Below are 20,264 nucleotides of genomic sequence, written 5' to 3'. Positions count from 1 at the left end.
AATGAAAATGGAACCTAACTCTGAAAAGGTGGCGACTGAATGAGATGAAACATAGTAATTGTCCCTCAGAACAAATCAAGTGCCTAGTGAAAGCCAGCCCTTATGGTTGTTTTGTTATGATTATTTTCCTCTTTGTTCCTCAAGCACCAAGGAATTTCTCACCTAAGCACTCCATTCTGCACAAAAACGTCAGCTCCCAAGCATGCAAGTGCAGCGGTACTTTAGCTCAAACTATAAAAATCAGAAAATACATGTAGAAAGAGGTGGCATTTGAGCAGAGGCCTGCAGAGTTCTGGAGACAGCGTCCGGGAAGAGGGAACTGCAAAGGCAGCGGCTGGGAAGTAGGTAGGAGCTTGACAAGTAAAGACTGGCGGAGCTGGAATACAGTAAGCAAAGGAAGAACAGAGGGGAAGACACATGGGTAGACAGTAGTCAGAGGAACAGCTGCAGCAGGCCATGGTGGGCTTTGAACTTACTCTGAGTGTGACCGTGGAGACTCCTGCATTCTCCAAACAGCTACTTAGCCCCCTGTTACAGGTCTGGCCCTGTTCTAGGTCTGGGCACAGAGCAGCAAACAGGAATTCACACCACAGGACTGGAGACAGACTCTCAACCAGGACCTGAATGACTGCACCAGACAATGCCTGATGGCCCTAAGGATTCTGATGACAAGAAACCAAAGGGAGGCAATTAGAGAGTTTATCAGCAGCTTTAGAAGAAGAAACCAGGGAAGGCTTCTCTGAGGAGGGGCCACTGGACACAGCTGGAATGAGGGGAGGGGGCCACATGATGACAACCACAGATGCTGACTGGGGCTATGACAGGAGTCCACATGGTCACAAGCTAGAGAGAAATCTAGAGACTGTTGTGTGTTGACATCCACGTGCACATCCTGCACACTCTTCACATGACAGTAAATGTCTTGAACAGAAATGAATTTACTACTCCAAGTTGCAAGCCAACCACGACACAAGCTTGGCTTGGGTGGGTGACTGAAGGCAATACGGGGAACAGAGGAGTCTGAGTGCTGCGTGGAGGTAGCAGGGAGCCCCATCCCTTCTGTCTCTGATTCCTCACCCCTAGTCTGCTCTCCACTCCACTAGGGAAGCCTATTAAAACCTAAATCAGAATGTCACACTCCTCTACCCCGAATCTTTCATGGCGCCCACGAACTTTAAAAGAGGCCCGGTTCCCAGAGGACCCAAATAGATATTATCCACAGAGGGCATACAGGTGGGTCAACGAGCATGTGAAAAGATGCTCAACATCACTCATCATCAGAGAAATGCAAATTGAAACCACAATCAGATACCACCTCACACCTATCAGAATGGCTATCATCAATAAACCTATAAATAATAAGTGCTGGTGAGAAGGTGGAGAAAAGGAAGCCCTCTGGAACTGTTGGTGAGATTGTAAACTGGTGCACCCACTATGGAAAACAGTATGGAGGTTCCTCGAAAAATTGAAAAAAGACCTACTTTATGACCAAGCAATTCCACTTCTGGGTATTTAGCCAAAGCTCTCCAAAAAATGGACTTGAAAAGATATGCACCTCTATGTACACTGCAGGATTATTTACAACAACGAAGATATAGAAACCATCTATGTGTCCATCAATAGACAAATGGATATAGAAGTGGTATAAATATATATATATATATATGTGTGTATATATATATACATACATACATACATATATATATACATACAATGGACGGACTATTACTCAGCCATAAAAAATGAAATCTTACCCATTTGTGACAACATGAAGGGATCCAGAGGTCCCTAAAGGTTCCCCATTATGCTGAGTGAATTAAGTCAGAGACAAATACTATATGATTTCACATATACGTGGAATCAAAAAGAGCAAAACAAATGAAAAATAAGAACAGAGCGATATAGAAGAAAAGATGATGGTTACCAAAGGGGAGAGGAGTGGGGGTTTGGAATAAAAAATGGTGGAGAGACAATAAGTAAATAAAATTGATTTTTAAAAAGACATGCACAAATGACACACTAGGACACTTTTAGATTCAGACAATCAGTAAAAAAAAAATAATTAATTAAAAAAAAAAAGAGGCCTCGTTCCTCAGCCTGTCATTCCACACCTAGCTCCTGTCTCAGTGCTCTCTGTTCTTGGCAGGCAAAACAAAGACAGGCGATTCCATCCAGCTCAGCCTCGCCTTCCAGAATCTGCACCTATTGGGTTCTTGTGCCCAAGACATCCCTCCACACCTCACTGATTACCTGATGGAGTTGGAGATGCTTCCCTATCCACCACAGCCTGGATTCAGGCCCAGGTTGACTGGCCTTCGTGGCCCCCACACTTCAAGGTAGAGTTAGGGGAAGCAAAGAAACCCAGGACGACTACGCTCTATATGGGGGTGCTGGAACCCTGTGCTGGGGGGATCCAAGAGGCCTGAGGGGGCCATCTACTCACCTGTGCTGGATCCATCTGCGTCTCTGCGGCCTCCATGGGGCCGACCCAAGGCCATGCAAACTGGGAGACCAGGGCGGGTCTCAAGGGCTTAGCTGACCCCGACCCCGTTCTCGTTCAACCCTCGGCCCCGTCTCTGTGCAGCAGGGCGATGCCGCTTCTGAAGACTCACTGCTCACTTGTCCCTGAACCCCCTAGGCCTCCAGGGCAGTGCTCTAGATGACAAAAGCCGCCAATGCACCCTCCACGAGGAAACGTCAGAAGTCTCGCGGGACACGAGATCCCAGTTCTGCACCGTCATTGGCCCAGAGCTGCTGCTGTGCCTGCTGCGTAATAAGGTTCCCACAGCTCTGCAAGCTTCCTCGAAAGGCGCCCTTCCGGAAGTCTCCACGAAAGACCAGTGGTGCCCGCGCTTGTGTCAGGGACCCTCGGAAATGACGTCACCAGGCCCTGGGCGGGTGCGGCAAGGCTCCTTCAGTTCTTAAATGGCTCCCCGCCTATTTCTGGAGCCAGTCTTCTGCAACTGAGAGACAGGTTGATACATGTTATTTCATATGTGCCCAAAGGCTAAAAGTCCAAAGAGACATGCCAGACCATGTCACTCAGGTAGAAAATGAGTCCACGCAAAGTTTAGACCTAATAAATATTGTCGTGCTGCTCTTCAATGACAGGGACACTGAAGCTTAAGAGTCAATTCTCTAGAGACAATGGAAAAGAGACTCAGAGAGGAGATGGCAGAGATGACAACAGCAGCCTTGAATGACATGGCCAAGTTTCTTTCCTGTTTGTATACTCACGGATGGTATCCCTGTCTAACTCAGTGTGCAGCACTGCCTCATTACTATGGTGTTTTATACTCCATAAACCAAGGCATATTCCATTTGTTTTAGTAGTGCGACACCTGACATCTATTGGAAAAGGAGAGGTATTCACATTTCATTTTGTGCCCAGACAATGGCCATCTGAATCCCGACACGAATGCATTTTCTTGATCTCTATCTATTTGCTGTAATTGCAAAGATAGTACCTACTGGGGGGATTGAAATGATCTCCGAAACGCCATGTGCGAACAGCAAAGTACTCCCACCAGTCTTTGAGCAAGATTATGCACAATGTCACCAATTGCTCCCTGTCATAAATTAATATTTATTCAGTAAAACTTCACTCTAAGAAGATGCCCGGTAGTATTCTCATTATATAGCATCTCCATTACAGAGGATCTGTACGTGATTGTGGTTACATCACTCCATGTCCTCAGATCAGAACAGGGCCTCGCAACCCCCAGTCAGCCTCACTGTGTCACACCACAATGGTCAAGGATGACCCAAAGTTTGTGTCTCACCTGGGAGGATGAAGTTATCACTACTGACATGAGAAGAGGGGGTGGTGGTACAGATCGATGAACTTAAAAGGAAAAATTAGGATCTCACTTTTGAACATATTTGTTGTAGAATCTATCAAACATTCACGTGAAGCAGACTGTAAGCATTTCAATACAGAACTCTATATTGATAAAAAATGTCAGCATTTTTATTCATCGATAGATTGATTTTTAGAATGTCCATAGCTACACATTCCAGACTTCCCGACAGAAGAAGAAATTAATATTCAGAAATAACACAAAGTAATATGTTTCATATATGGATTCGTGCAGTTACAGGTAAGTCCAGTGTTTTGGAGAAAGTAAATACAGTAGGCAGTTTTTTTTTACACAGACCTGGAGTGTCTTAAGGTAGGACCAACATGTGATACCATTTGCATGCTAGAGCTCCATGTGGGATCACGCTGAGGTCGGATGTGGCCAAACCCTTGCTTTGTTCTTCATCCTTCTGTTTCACCTGATAATTTCTCCTCAATAAATCACATGTTGTTGGACCCTGTACTAGGTTCTGCTTCTACTAAACCCAATCTTAGGCAGGACACATTTAGTCAAAACATAAAATCTTAATCATATAAAATATATTAGGGATATTAAGGCTTCTTTTCCATATGAAGATGAGCAAAAGAGGTCAGGAAAACTTGCTTAAACGGTCCCACTGTGAACCAGGCTCTGCAATTTTAAAGGAGGATTAGAATGTGATGGTGAACTTCTCTTTTAGTGTGTGGGGTGCCTGTCCCCTGGCCAGTTCCTGATCAGCATGGAACACGGTGTTGTCTGCTGTGGACTTTATATTTGGTATGGATGTCAAATCCCTGGCAGCATCGGAATCATTGGGAAAATAAGAATACAGCTCCCAGTTCACTGAAGTAATTATGAGGAGGGTTAGAATGTGATGGTGAACTCTTCAGGAAAGGACTCGAGCATTTGTGTTGATACCAAGGTCCTACATGATTGTGAGGTTTGAGTACCTCAGCTCTCAGAGAGTCCCAAAGTAAGAGTGAAGTTTAATTGAATGAAAACACATAGAATTTTAAAAACAGAACCTGAAAGGGCCTTAAATTGTTGTTGCTGTTTGTGTAGTAATGTAAGACTATACGGGTAGTTACAAGTAGGAGGGCATTTTGTGGATTATTAGCTTGCAGCCTACGTTTCTTAGAAGGCACTCCACAAGTTCAAGAGAAAGCATAGGGTGGAGAACGAATCATCCAACCTCCCAGACAGAGGTTTCTTGGACAAGAATGATGAATTCCTAGCAGGTCAACTGCTTCTACAGAGGATGATTGCATTTCCTGTTGAGTTCTAGGCTGAATGGGAGAGAACTGAATTTCCCAGGCTCGAAAAGGAACTTCAGGACCAAATAAAGTGTTTATTGATTTGCATCAGGGATAAGTTGCCAAATGTTGCATTGTCAAGCAGATACCCAATCACAGTCATGAACTGTAAAGTAAAACCATATAAAAGTTAGAAATGAGCTTGAATTCTGAAGATAGAGGTGTCAGATATCCTGAGTATTCACCTTCCTACCTCACACATCCTCATTCTGCCTTTTTCTTTTTCAAAGACCCAGCATTGCTGTGCAGGAAACACAATAATTCCCAAACCCATGAGCTAATATATTTTATTGGCCAGATTTTTGCCCTTAATTATTTATAATTTATAATCCCACTGTTCTTCTTTTTCTAGATACAAAGCTAAAGACACCTGCATGTGTGATTACTGAGCTGTTGTTGGTAAATGAAACCTGTTGATAAAAGAGATGTCAGTGCTTAATTCTACCTTCACCTTGGGCCCTTATCCACCCACAACTGACTAAATTTGTTTTGTATCACCCTTCATTTCCCTGATCCTTGTCTCTTTCACTGTGAGCTGAGCACTGGTGAGTACTACAGCTTTGTTGTGAGCTGTGAGAAAAGGGACACTATTGTATCAAGTGGTTGGAGGAAAAGAAAGACTCAGGGCCACTGTCACTTCCTCAGTGGAAATGGCTGGGGCTGAATCACTGTCCTCATGGTAGATTTCCCATGTGATCCATGGATACCAATTAGTAAATTCCACAGGGGGAATTCAGAGAAAGAATTTGTTTGGCAGATGGTCATGCATGGGGAGTTAAGAGAGACCTTGCACAATATTTGCAAATAACGTACAATGGTTTTGAAAGCATCTTCATCAATTGTGGACAGTATTCCTTCTTGGGTTGAGGAGATAAGTAGAGGGAATTGGAGGTAGTATGTTAGTGTGCATATTCACTTTGACTTTATACATATGTGGATCACTTCAAATATTCACAGAAAATCTCATTTTAATTGAACAATAAAAAGATGAAGAGAATTGAAGATATCACTAGTATAATAAAAATATATGCTAGAACTAGAACAAAGAAGCAAAATAAAGGAGAAAATGAAAAAATGGGGATCATGGGGAAGAGAAATAAAATAAATTGAAAAAAAAGGCAGTATAACAATAGACATGGCAATTTCTTTCATCAATTTCTTCAAGTTCTTTCATCCATTTTTAAAATAATTTTTAATGTACAAGTATTTCACCTCATGGGTTAAATTTATTCTTGAGTATTTTATTTTTTGATGTAATTTAAACTATAATACTCTTTAAAGAATTACTTTTGTAATTTAAAATGCAAATGTTCAGCTCTTGCCTGTTGTAAGTGTTCACTCAAACCTCCATCACTTTCCTTTCTTGTTTCATAGCTGTTCTCCCCACCTCTCTGTACTCTAAACACATAGCATCTCAACTAACCTGACAAGGTTCCTAGGGTATTTCCAAGTGATTTTCCTTCTGTTGGAAAGAACCAAACCCACTTATGTTTCAAATATGTTTAAAAAAATGATTTCCCCACAGCTAACATCATACTTAATGGTGAAAAAGCTAAAAGTGTTTTTCTTAACATCAGGAACAAGATAAGGATGTCTACTTTCATCACTTTTATTCAACATAGTATTGGGAGTCCTAATCACAGCAACCAGACAAGAAAAAGAAATTAAAGGCATCCAAATTGGAATGGAGAAGTAAAACTGTGATTATGTGTAGATGATATGATACTATATGGAAAATTCTAAATATTCCACTAGAAAGCTATTAGAACTGAAAAATAAATTCAGTAAAATTGCAGGAGACAAAATTAATATTCAGAAATTAATCGCATTTTTATACAGAAATAATGAACTCTCAGAAAGAGAAATTAAGAAAACAATCCTATTTACATTGTATTAAAAAAAATAAAATACCTAGGAATAATTTTATCCAAGGAGGTAAAAGACTTGCACTCAGAAAACTATAAGATATTAAAAAAGAAATTGAAGAAGATACAAATAAATTCAAGCATATACATTGTTCATGAATAGGAAAAATTAACATTGTTAAAATGTCCACTACTGAAAGCAATCTATAGATTCGATGCAATCCTTATGAAAACACCAATGGTGTTTTTCACAGAACTAGAACAAATAATCCTAAAATTTATATGGAACCGAAAAAGATCCTGAATAGCCGCAGCAATCTTGAGAAAGAAAAATAAAGTTGGAGGTATTATACTGCCTGATATTAAACTATACTACAAGGCTATAGTAATCAAAACAGTATGGCACTGGCATAAAAACAGATACATAGAGCAATGGAACACACTAGAGACCCCAGAAATAAGCCCACATCTATATGGTTAATAAATCTATGACAAAGGATGGAAAAACATAAAATGAGGTAAAGACAGCCTTTTCAATAAATAGTGTAGGAAAACTGAACAGATACATACAAAATAATACTTATACTACATTCAAGAGTAAACTGAAAATAGAGTAAAGACTTAAGTGTAAGACCCCAAACCACAAAACTTCTAGTAAAAAATACAGGCAGTATTTGAGATTGCTCTTAGTAATTTTTTTTTGGATATGTCTCCTTGACTAAAGCTGTTGTAGAAATAATATTTTCCCGAGGGAATAATGTATAGTTTATATCACATTTATTTTCATTTTGTTTTATTTTATTAAGTCACTATCTTTCAATCCTTAAAATAAAAACCACATTCATGTATCTTCATAGTTCCCAAACTGGGAAATTTTCCCAAATTTCCTAAACTTAAAAATTTCCTCCTTTTACACTATTTTAATATTCCCTGAACTTCTTCTCTAACGATTCTAATCCAGTTAGAGTGGGTAACGTTTGTATAACTTCAGGAAGTGATGTCCATTTTTACCTCCATGATAAGATCCAGGGGGCAGTATTGGCCTTATCTGTCACAGCATCATAATTTCCTAGCACACAATAGTTAATTAAATGTTAAGAAATGTTGAAATGAATGATTTAATTGCCTGAAGAGAACAGACTCACAGCCCTGTGATCAGCTTATAAAAATACTTCGTCTTTGACCAGCAGACAAAGAAAACTTAGAGACTCGGATGTCAATGACCATGAGCACATAGGGGCTGAATGCTGGAAAACATGATGACACAAGCACAGAGCTGTTCAGCACCCACCATCCTGGATTTGCAACTATAGTCATCCAAAAAGTCAAAATGCTTTAGACAGAATAAAAGGTAACATAGAAGCATACCAAAATCAGGATGATGTATGTGGCTCTGGCCTCATGGGAGGGTCTGGGGGAAAGTCTGTTGCTATGAATGTGTTGGACTCGCTGCTTGTGCCTGAGCAGGACAAGGACCATGGAGCCACTGGCATACACCATGAAGCCCAAACTCAGAAAGTGGGGGAAATAATGCAATACAGCAATAATACACAACTGTATATAACAAGCTTAATTTCTCTGCCATTGTCCATTGATAGGGTACATAATTGTTTTCCCCACTAAGGTTCTCACTATTCAATGGACCACTTATCTCAGTGAGAAGACATGTATTTATCCAGAGGTGTAGGATCCAGCAGAGGAAACAGCAGAAAACAATGCACTTTGGTAATCTAATCTTGAGCTCCATCCACCTACAAATGTTGGGGTTCAGCTTAAAGGCCTGAAAGCCATTGAGGAGACAGATAGTGCTGAAGGAAGCCCCTATGCCCACTTTGTGAAAATAAAACATACATTTACATCCAGCATCATCCAGAAAATACTTTAAATTAAAAGCCACCATTGTTTGAGGAATCCCTTTGGAGAAAAGGACCAGGTCGTTGGCTAAGACCAGCTGGTTGAGAATCAGGTCTGTGGTTCTCAACTTGTGTCCAGCAAGCAAGGAGAAGTTATATAAACCAAGGAGGGAGGAATTTTCCAGAATCTCAACTGCAGTCTGAGTGAGGAAGATAATCCCCAAGTCCAATTTTCCAGAACCCATTGCATCAGAATCTACAGGTGTTGACTGTAATCAAATTCAGAAGAATGAGAAAAAAAAGCAGAAATAAATGATTTGCCATCACTATATAGAGTACTTTTTAGCATTATCCTAAACCATATTTTCTCATTTTAAGCAGGCTGTAACATTTTATGCTCTTTTTTGTACAAAGGTAATTCACAGATGAATAACATTAGAAATAATCTCAGATGACAATCAAACTTGTGAAGCAACTAGAATTTAATTATTCTAATCCAATAAAAGAAAGAAAAATTACAAAAAATTACATACGATGATAGAGGTGCTAATTATTGATACAATAGCAATTATGTTACAACATATATGTATCAAATTATGTCCATTAAAATATGTCAAAATCATTTCAAAAATATAAAATCTATTAAAATAAAAAGAAAGGAGGAAAGACAACTGCCAAGTGAGCAAAACAAACAAACAAATAAATAAAGAAGCAAACAAAAGAAATACCCTGGGTATCCATGTGTCCTGGTCTGAGTGAATGAACACTGCACACAGTTCTCCACAGATACGGAGATGGGTAAAGGTGATCTCTGTACAATGAGCCTATCGGTATTGTTTAAATTTTTTTTCCAGTATGATTCAGAAACCAGGAAACACCTTGGGCAAATTTTATTTGCTCTTGTGTGTTTTTTCATATCCAAGGAAAATTAAATGAATGAAGAAAACGACATTTAGCTGCCAAACCATGCAGGCATACAAAAAATGAACTAAGGACACAACTTACAACATGTACCAGGCACCCCACTGCCTCGTACATGTTGTCTTTGTGTATTGTAGTTCATATACCCACTGCCATGGTAAAACTTTCTGCCTCGGTCTATTTATGTACTTGTTTATTATGATGCTTTTTAATTAAATTTATTGGGGTGACATTGGTTAATAAAATTATATAGGTTTCAGGTATACAATTCAATAATATGTCATATGTATATTGCATTGTGTGTTCATATCCAAAGTTAAATTTTCTTTCATCATCATATATTTGACCTTCCTAACCATTATCTACCTCTCTCCCCATCCCCCGCCCTACCATCACCTTTCTCTCTGGTAACCACTAAACTGCTGTCTGTGCCTATGAGTTTTTGTTTGTTTGTCTTGTTCATTTGTTGCTTTCAGCTTTATATCCCACATATAAGTAAAACCATATGGTTGTCACCTTTCTCTGTCTGTCTTATTTCCCTTAGCATGATAATTTTAATATCTATCCATGTAGTTGCAGATGTCGGTATCATCTTTTCTTATGAATGAATAATATTCCATTTTTTATTATGCTTCTTGTTTTGTGCCATTGACTTTTCTACTTTGTTCCATTTTAACCTAAAGCTTTCATTACTACACATCATCTTCATTCTCCTTTAGTTTGAATTTATTTTTTTATTATGCATTGACTTGAGAAATGTTGGAAATACTATGATTTGGATTAGAATCATGTTAAAAATGTACCTATATTGTAATAATAATTTTATGAATATAATCTTGGGCTGCAGTTTCTATTGGCTGGTTTATTTCTGATCCTAATATTTTAAGATTTTAAGTTTTGCTTTAGTTTTCCTTAAAATTACCTAATTTATGTGTAATTTTGCCAAATTTTAATACACAACTTTATTTTTTAATGTAGCAATACCAATGGATTTTTGCCTTTATATATCTCTTGGATATTATTTAATTGAAAATTATATAGAGATAGTGATTCCCATGAGGCTGTACAAAACAATACAAAGAGATCCCATGACCACTTTACTCAGGTCACCAATGATCACTGTTCGTGACAATGAGTGTGTGCTCTGATCTTATTCAGATTTCACTACTCTACTCGTGTGTGTGTGCACACGCATGTGCACACACAAAACAAAGCTACCATTTTCTTTCATTTTGCTTTTTAATTTATTGTTTTAAATTTCATTTTGACTTGACATTGTTTAAAAATTATGTGAAATACTTAAATTGTTACAAAGTCAAAGTTGTAATACCAGATAAAATTATAAACATTTATATTGGTCCTTCCACTCTGTTAACACTCTATTCCTTTATTTAATTTATTAAAACTAAGAAATACATACATACTGTAATAAATATGATGCTTTACCTTACAGAACTGAAATTTGCACGTGGAAGTGGTGTCTGGAACATTACAACTTAGGAGTTAGTGTGAAGTGATGGGAAACAGATTCTCTAGAATCAGGTAGGTGGAGGTGGTGAAGGAAATCAAAAGGTTATAAATCTGTAATTGCGTATTTTCATAGATGTTAACTAGATTTATTGTGGTGATTACTTCCCAGGATATACAAATATTGAATGCCTCAAATGCTTTATTTCGGTTTTACTGAATGAAATATTTTATGTTAAATTTTAATTTATTATAATATCTAGTAATCTTATTTCATTATTATAAAAACACCATTGTTTTGGACCATGTACTGTGATGATTTTCCCAACACAAAATTATAAAAAATATACTTTAATATTTTTACATTCTTACCTTTTAAATAGCGTGTTATTTAGTTCTAATTCTGAGGTTTAAATACCTCTATTTCAATTTCTAAATACATTAATACCATGTAATAAATAGATAGTTTTTCCAGAAATTGATTATCTTGATCAGGTAAATATATATACATATACAAATGTAGTTATTTCTTGTGATGATAAGTTTTAAGATTTACTGTCTTAGCATCTTTCGAATGTGCAATCCAATATTTTTAACTATAGTCACTATGCTGTATATCAGATCTCAGGATTCATTTATTTTATAACTGGAAGACTGAGCCTTTTGATTCCCTTCACTACCTCCAATCATCTGATTTTAGAGAACCTGTTTCCCACCACTTCACACTAACTTCTAAGCTGTAATGCTCCAGACATCCACTTCTACAAGTAAATTTCAGCTGTGTAAGGTAAAGTGTCATCTTTATTACAATATTTATATGTTTCTTAGTTTTAGTAAATTAAATGAAGAAATAGAATGTTACCAGCGTGCAGGGACCAAAATAAACATTTATGATTTTATCTGGTGTTACAGCTTTGGCTTTGTAACAATGTAACTATTTTACACAATTTTTAAATAATGTCAGGTCAAAACAAAATTTAAAACTCCATAAAGTAAAAAGCAAAATGAAAGAAAATATGAGTTTTGTTTTGTGTTGGCCTTACAGCTTATCCAGACAAAGAAAAATCTTTCAAGAGAAAAAAAAAAAATGGCATAGATCATAGAGGCCTTGTTCATCCCTCTTGCAACGAAATCAAAATTGTGACAGAAAACACGGGGTAAACAGCAAGCAGTCACCTGGGTTCTAGACGAACTAATGCAATACAAACTAGGGAGAGAAATAATTAATCAACCTGTAGTGGTAGAAGGTAGGAGAGGGCAAAGACGTGAGGCTGCCAGGTGCAGAGAGGCTGAGTAGGACAGAGGCTGTGGCAGTGGCAGATGGCAGCTGTAGACACCTCTTAAGGGGCCATGTCCAAGAGTGGACTTTCATGGTGATGGACCTACTCGCTCTATTCCTCTGTTGAGCCCTGCCCCACTCCCAGTGTGCAAGGATGTAGTGCCGCCAACACTGAGATGTCATCAAATTGGATAACAGAGGTTGCTCCACCCAGAAGATTCCCTGAAACTCCACCATCCTAACTCATGGCCCCACCCAAGTTATATCCAGGTGTGTTCTTGGCAAGTCTGGTTCTCCTTGCTGAGCAGCACCAAGACACAGTGGTGACAGCTGGCCTCAGTTTCTGGTGTGGTTTCTTGAGGCAACTATAAGAACAGTATCTGTGGATTGCTTGCTAAATCTTAACAGGTGGCCCCAGAGGGGCACTGGTTGGGGCTAAACTTGGCCTGCAGCTGAACCCCTCTCAGGACTGTGCCACTGGACACCTACTACACAAAGCTGCACTAATAAGACTGGGAGACTTAGGAGCTTTGTACATAGAAACAGACACAGAAAGGCAGCCGAAATGGGAAGACAAAGAAGCAGTGACCATATGAGAGAACAGAACAGAGATCTAGGAATAATGGAGCCAAGCAATCTAATAGATGCAGAATTAAAAACACTGGTTATAAAGATGCTCAATGAACTTAGGGGAAGTATAGATGAATTCAGTGAGAACTTTAACAAAGAGATAAAAAGCATAAAAATGGAAATGGAACTTATAAAAGGGAACCAGTCAGAAATGAACACATTATCTGAGATGAAGAGCATATTAGAGGGAATAAACAGAGTGGATAAAGAAGAGGACCAAACCACTGATATAGAAGAAAAAAAGAAGCCAAGACTATAATAATAATTTAAGGATGTAAAGTGTAATAATTTTTACATTTACAATATTAAATGTAAAAATATCTGTGTCATAGGGATACCTGAAGGAAAACAAGAAGCTGAAGAGCTATTTGAAGAAATAATAATGGAAAACTTCCCTCACCTGGTGAAGGAAATAGACATAAAACCCCAGGAAGCTCAGAGAGTCACAAAAAAGAGAAACCCAAAGAGGCCCACATCGAGACACGTCATAATTAAAATGACAAAGGTTAAATACAAAGAGAGAATCTGAAAAGTAGAAAGAGAAAAGCAGTTAGTTACCTACAAGGGAGTACCCACAATATTGGCAGCTGATTTCTCAAAATATACTATGCAGGATAGAAGGGCTTGGCACAAAATATTCAACATGATGAAAACCCAGGATCTACAACCAAGAATACTTTACCCAGTAAAGCTATCATTTAGAGCCAAAGGACAGATAGAGCTTCTCAGACAAAAATCAGCTAAAGGAATTTATCAACACCAAGTCAGTATTACAGGAAATGTTGGAAGGACTTCTTTAAGAAGAAAAAACATGTATCAAAAACAGGAATAAAGAGTAATAATTACATTTCTTTCAACAAGTACCTGAAATGGAAAAAAATTAAGTGCTTCAACCACATGATAGATAAAACATAGAAGAGGAAGCTATCAACTATTATCTCAGTAATGAAACTAGATAGACTATTAAAATCAAAACAAATGCTGACAACATATATAAACAGGCAGTACTCAACAAACACTCACACACTTATCACATATGTGTACCTCATAAGTGATTATAAAAAACTGGAAAGGGTGTTTTATTATTTTCAAGTCTACACATATCAATTTTCTAAAATATTACAGAGGATTATGTTTCTCTAATACAAAATTTCATTAATCATTCCTGTCACAAATCATAATTAATAAAATGTTAAAAATTGGAGATCCTTAAGGACACTGAAAAATGAGAAGATAGTTAAAATTTGGGGGGGAGTGCCCAAATTTATTCATATTACATCTGACAATGGTGACCTTGCTGAGGGTGTAGATGACTCCACCCCCAAAGGACCTGCAGTGCCTGGAGAGCATTAGTGACTCATGACTCTCTCAGATTGGAGAAGGGAGTGATAGTGAAGGAAAAGACAGTGTGGGTAGAGTTAGAAAGTGTATTCAGAGTTGTGCGCACCAGGATCTTCGTTCTGTATTTGAACAGATATTTATTGTAGAGTTTATGTGTTTCAGGCACATTTCTCAGCATATGGAATCTATCAGTGCACCAAATAGAAGTAGACATTCTGGAACTTTCTCTCTGGTGAAAGACAATGAACAATGCATGTGTGATATGAAGTCACATAGCAGGTGAGAAAGTGATGGGTTCTATGGAAATAAGAGCAGGGTGCAGGTGACAAAAAGTTTGGGAGCTTGTACTGAGTTCAAATTGTAACTTACGTGTCAGTGTTTGAACTGATATTTAAGATCACATTTGAGGAAATATTTCTTATCTATTTCCATCCCTAATGCACAAAATTTGAGCTTCAGTAAAATACTGAATAAAAGTACAAAGAGCAGCCATCCTTTCTATGTTTCCATCTCATGGGAATATTTTAGTGATGGACCATGATTTTGATATTCAACACTAGATTTTTGTCATGTTGTTTATAAAATTAAAGGTGATCTCTTTTATCTTATATTTGTTTATATATGTTTGTGTATGCATATACATGTATATATATAATTTTTTAACATTTTGAACACTTTGAGAGTATGTTGAAAACATTTTACCCCTTGGCCAAAAAATACTTTGGTGTATATTTCCTATGTAAATGAACATTATCCTACATAACTTGAGTACAGTATCTAAAATCAAGAAATTTAATCTTGATAGAATAATATTAATTCACAGACCATAATGGAATTTATGATTAAATACTACATATGCATCCCCCTTTTGTCTTACTGGGAATTATTTACCATTCATTATTTCATATGTAACAATATATAAGATATTTAAATTATTTTTATAACATAGATCAACTTTTCTGACTCTACATTTGAATGTGTATATTTTTATTTTTGTAGGTTTCCACTTAATATGAGTGATATTTTATATGTGTTTACTCCAAAGCTTTGTTTTCATATTTTGAAAAGTGATGTACATATGGAAAATAACACATTTACATGGTCAGTTTAATAACTGTATCTACACTTAAGATCTGTTTAAATCTTTTTTTTTTTTGCTCATCATGTTTTATGCATTTTATTGGAAAACTATTACAATAATCCTTGTGCATGCCAAGGAACCTGGCATTCTAAGCTGGATGTATTTATTATTGTTATTATTATTATTATTATTAAAATTATTGGAGTGATATTGATCAATAAAATCCAATGTTTCAAGTGTACATTCAACAGTATGTTGTATATATATTGCATTGTGTACTCACCATCTATAGTTAGATTTCCTTCTATAATCACATATTTGACCCTTTTTACCCCATCTACCTGTTTAATTCTTAACCCAGGTCAATAAATGGAATTTTCCTAGCACTCCAGAAGCCTCACAAGCTTTCTTCCCAGTACAGTTATCCAATCCAAAAGTTAACAGTTTTCCAATATTCAAAATATGCATTTCTTTGTTTTTCTTGATAGTTTTACCAACTGTGTGGTGAATACTGACCTAACTAGTAGAATTTCCCCTTTTTGGAAACTGTACAAATGAAACCTGTGGACCCGGAGAAAGAAGATACCTACCAACAAGGGCTCCTGATTGTTATCTGGGCTCACATTAAAAAAAAAAAAAAGTCTAGCAGCCATTTCTAAACAAGGGGTTCTCACCCAAGCCACACTACAGGAAGAAGCCTACACTAAACTGCCTGCCTCCTGCTTTGTACTGCCTGCGTGTGCTGTATAAGGGCAGTCTGAGTCAGCCCTTATAAAGCAGTTCCTGGAATTGCATTTCAACCAATAGAACTGAGGTTTTCACTGTCTAAGAGCTGCACAGATATATTTCAATTAGTATTTATCTGAAAAAGGAGCTCTATTCTGACCAATCAGGACAGCGCCTTTTGGACCAATCAAAATGTCAGAATATGGAGTCTTAATTTGCATGAGGACAGGCAAATCAGGGGTCAAGGGAGGGAAGCACACTTTTATTTTCCACCAAAGAATAAAAACTATGTTCCCTGCTGGAGTTGAAACACTAAAGAATTCCCATGAGATCAGAGTAGAACAGGGCAGGTGGGGTTGCCTCACCCCAGGGCTACCTCACAGCCATGCTGTTCCACAGCCATGCTGTTTCATAATTGAGTTGTAACACTGTCGTGCTGTTCCACAGCCCTGCTGTTCTCCCAGCTGTGCTGTACCACAATTGAGCTGTTTGCACTGAATAAAGTCCCATTCTTCACCACACCCCAAATTGGGGATGCCTATTGATGTTAAACTGGCACCACCAACCATAGATTGACCAACCATATAATAAGGATTACTATATGCCTTTCTCTACTTAGCTACTATCATGTTTGTGAGTTTATATATGTTTTTGGTTTATATTTACATTGAGTTTGAACACAAAAGTGTTTTAATGTATGTAGGACAGTTGTATGCTTGGAATCACAGGCATATTGCCACCATTATCTCCCTGTGTAAGGGAAGCCTGATATCTTTCCTCTTTGCCTGCCTATCACAGCTCTCTGTCATCTTCTTTAGTTTGTCCCTGAACCTCACACGTTCACTTATATGCAACTGGCAATCAGATAGTGAAAATAAACACCCAGCTGCTGAGCAGATGACTGGTGTGTGTGCGTGTGCGTGTGTGCGTGTGTGTGTGTGTGTGTGTGTGTGTGTGTGTGTGTGTGTAAAGAGAGAGAGAGAGAGAGAGAGGTGCTGGTATGTGCATTTCTCTATTTCTCTTGGTTAGGGATCATATTTTACTAAGAAGAATCTGATAATATATCTGCATTTCTGTCATAAGCAGAAGGCTCTTAATACTTTCCTGCCATCAAGAGAAATTAATGTCTAATTTTCTCTTCCTTTTATATACATCAAATATGTAAAAGTAAATAACGCTGAAAGATGGTAGGAATCTGACAAGAAAAGTAATCAGGAACTTTAAAATTCTCAATATATACATCAAACTAAAAAGCTTCTGCACAGCAAAAGAAACCATCAACAAGGTAAAGAGAACCATCTAAACGAGAGAACATATTTGCAAGCAACACCTCTGATAAGGGCCTAATATCTAAAATATACAAAGAATTCATAGAACTCAATAACAACAACAAAACCAATCCAATCAAAAAATGGCAGAGGACCTGAACAGACACTTCTCACAAGAAGACATATGAATGGCCAACAAATATATGAAAAGATGCTCAACATCGCTAGCTGTTGTCAGAAACCAGCCGACCAAGTCAAACCAGGTACCTGAATGGGGGAGCAGGGACTGAGAAAAAAGAGAAGACAGACAGGGTGCAGGAGGGAGAACAGATCTCACAACTGTCTCTCTGAGTTTATTTCTTATGCTCCTTTTTATACATAATCTGTTCCTTTGTGTATCCCAAGATAACATAATTAAAGTAACTTCCTGAAGATCAAGGTACAATCAACACTTCCTTTGACACTCCCTTCGACACTCCCTTTTTCTATACTTAATCTTCTTCTTTCTGGAATTCCACAGAACCAGCCTTTTCCCTTTTTTATGCAAGCAGGCCTCCCAAGATAATCCATGCACTCTTTTGAATTTTGGGAGCTTTAGCTCCCTACAAGCTGTTAGGGGAATGCAAATCAAAACCACAATGAGATACCATCTCACACATGTTAGAATAGCTATAATCAACAGGGCAAGTAATAACAAATGCTGGAGAGGATGCAGAGTAAAAGGAACCCTCATACGCTGCTGGTGGGACTGCAAATTGGTACAGCCACTATGGAAAACAGTATGGAGGTTCTTCAAAAAAGTAAGACTTGATCTACCACATGATTCAGCAATCCCTCTACTGGGTATTTAACCCAAAGACTTGAAGACTCATATCCAAAAAGATATTTGCACACCAATGTTCATAGCAGCATTATTCACAGTGGCCAGGACATGGAAGCAACTAAAGTGTCCTATGATAGATGATTGGATAAAAAAGCTGTGGCACATATATACAATGGAATATTACTCAGCCATAAGAAGAGATAAAATGCTGCCATTTGCAACAACATGGATGGACCTCGAGATAATCATGATAAGCAAAATAAGCCAGACAGAAAAGGTTGAAAATCACATGATATTCCTTATATGTGGGATAGAAACCTAAAAACAACAAATAAACAGGGCAAGCAAACAGAGACTCATGGACATGGACAATAGACTAGTGGTTACCAGAGGGGGTGAGGAGGTAGATGGGGAAAAGGGGGTCAAATATGTGGTGAAAGAAAGAAATCTAAGGGAGGTGAACACACAGTGTAAATATATGTATGCCTTACTGTTAAAGTGTACAGCTGAAACTTATTAGATTTTGTTGACCAATGCTACCATTAAAAAAAATAATTAATTAATTTTAAAAAAAGCGGATTGGTGGTTGCCTGAGGACAAAGATGAAAAGGGTTAAAAAGGTAGCAACAGGAAATTTTGGGGGGTGATGGAAATGCTCACCAGGGTGATGATTTCAGGAGTGTTCACATATCTTAAAGCATCAAACTGTAAACTTTAAATATGCGCAGTTTACTACGTCACTATACTTCAATAAAACTGTTTTAAAAAAATTCTGTCCTTTGCAAAAAAAAAGCCCATTTTATGTAACAGTGGATTCGTATAAAACACCTTGTACACTGACAGACTCAGCTACTCTAAGAATAAATACAAAACAAACTAATTTTTAAAATGCTAGCAGTATAATTGTTATGCCTGGATAATTAATTAAAAATCCCATAAAATGTAAAAATCTTAATAAAAAATGATAAATATTTCCAATTAAATACTTTTATTCCATAAAACTCAGGAGAGGCAAATTTTAGATACCAATGAAAGAAAAGGCAAAACGACATTAAAGAAATCAGTAAAGTGATTGATATTTACTGACTCAGGCAAGTGGGCATTTTCTGGCATCATGGAATTGTTCTATATCTTGATTGGGAAGTTGTTTCCTGGAAAATGCATTTGTCAGTCATTAAATTGTGTAGCTAATATTTGTGTATTCACTGAATATAAATTTTACTTTTCAAGAGTTTTAAAAATTTCCTGAACATTACCTAATGGCTGTGATTTTGCCATGGAATGGGTAGTGTTTATGAATCTAAATTCAGTGCAGTTGATAATGGCCTAGACACAACGGTTCACCTGCGTCCTTAAGCACATCCGATATCCAGTTCTTGATTTCTCAATACCTTCCTCTGCCAAAAAAGGAAAACTCCTTAATGAAAATACTGATTTCTGGCAGAGCAAGGAAAGTTATAAGAGGAAACTAATAGCTTTTTATCAGAATGACTTTTATCAAAATGTGATGGTGACATGAGAAGGGACCAAAAAGCCAGCTTGAAGGAACTCTCATGGACTCAATCTGGGAAGATCAGAGCATCGAAATAAATGACAGTGCTGTATTATAACCCACTAAAATATTTAAGAATCCATTGATTCATACGGATATAAATTAATTAAAAAATGAATAAGGAGACAATTCATGAAAAAGCTTACTTCCAAAGCAAAATGCCAACCAATAAATGTGGAAGACCGATGGAATTTAAATGTCATCAGTGGTGGCTAAAACTAAGGGGTGAAATAATGATGTGCATCAGTATATTTACATAGCTTCAAAATATATTCTGAATGATTTTTACTAAATATAAAGGGAAAG

At 37.4% G+C, this 20,264-nt stretch overlaps 1 protein-coding gene across 1 annotated transcript; it reads right to left on the bottom strand.

Annotated features, from left to right (window-relative positions):
- Positions 1-7,520: 7,520 nt before the first annotated feature.
- Positions 7,521-9,147, bottom strand: LOC102891226 (vomeronasal type-1 receptor 1). The gene is given in 2 exon segments (XM_015592506.2): positions 7,521-8,574; positions 8,576-9,147. Coding segments are annotated over 2 exon segments (942 nt in total). The 5' UTR covers positions 9,116-9,147; the 3' UTR covers positions 7,521-8,172.
- Between the last annotated feature and the right edge of the window lie 11,117 nt (positions 9,148-20,264).

This window comes from Pteropus alecto, unplaced genomic scaffold (genome assembly GCF_000325575.1).
Source record: "Pteropus alecto unplaced genomic scaffold, ASM32557v1 scaffold326, whole genome shotgun sequence".
Classification (NCBI taxonomy): Eukaryota; Metazoa; Chordata; class Mammalia; order Chiroptera; family Pteropodidae; genus Pteropus; species Pteropus alecto.
The sequence above is the reverse complement of the archived record's forward strand: the minus strand, read 5'-3'. Positions and strand labels throughout refer to the sequence as shown.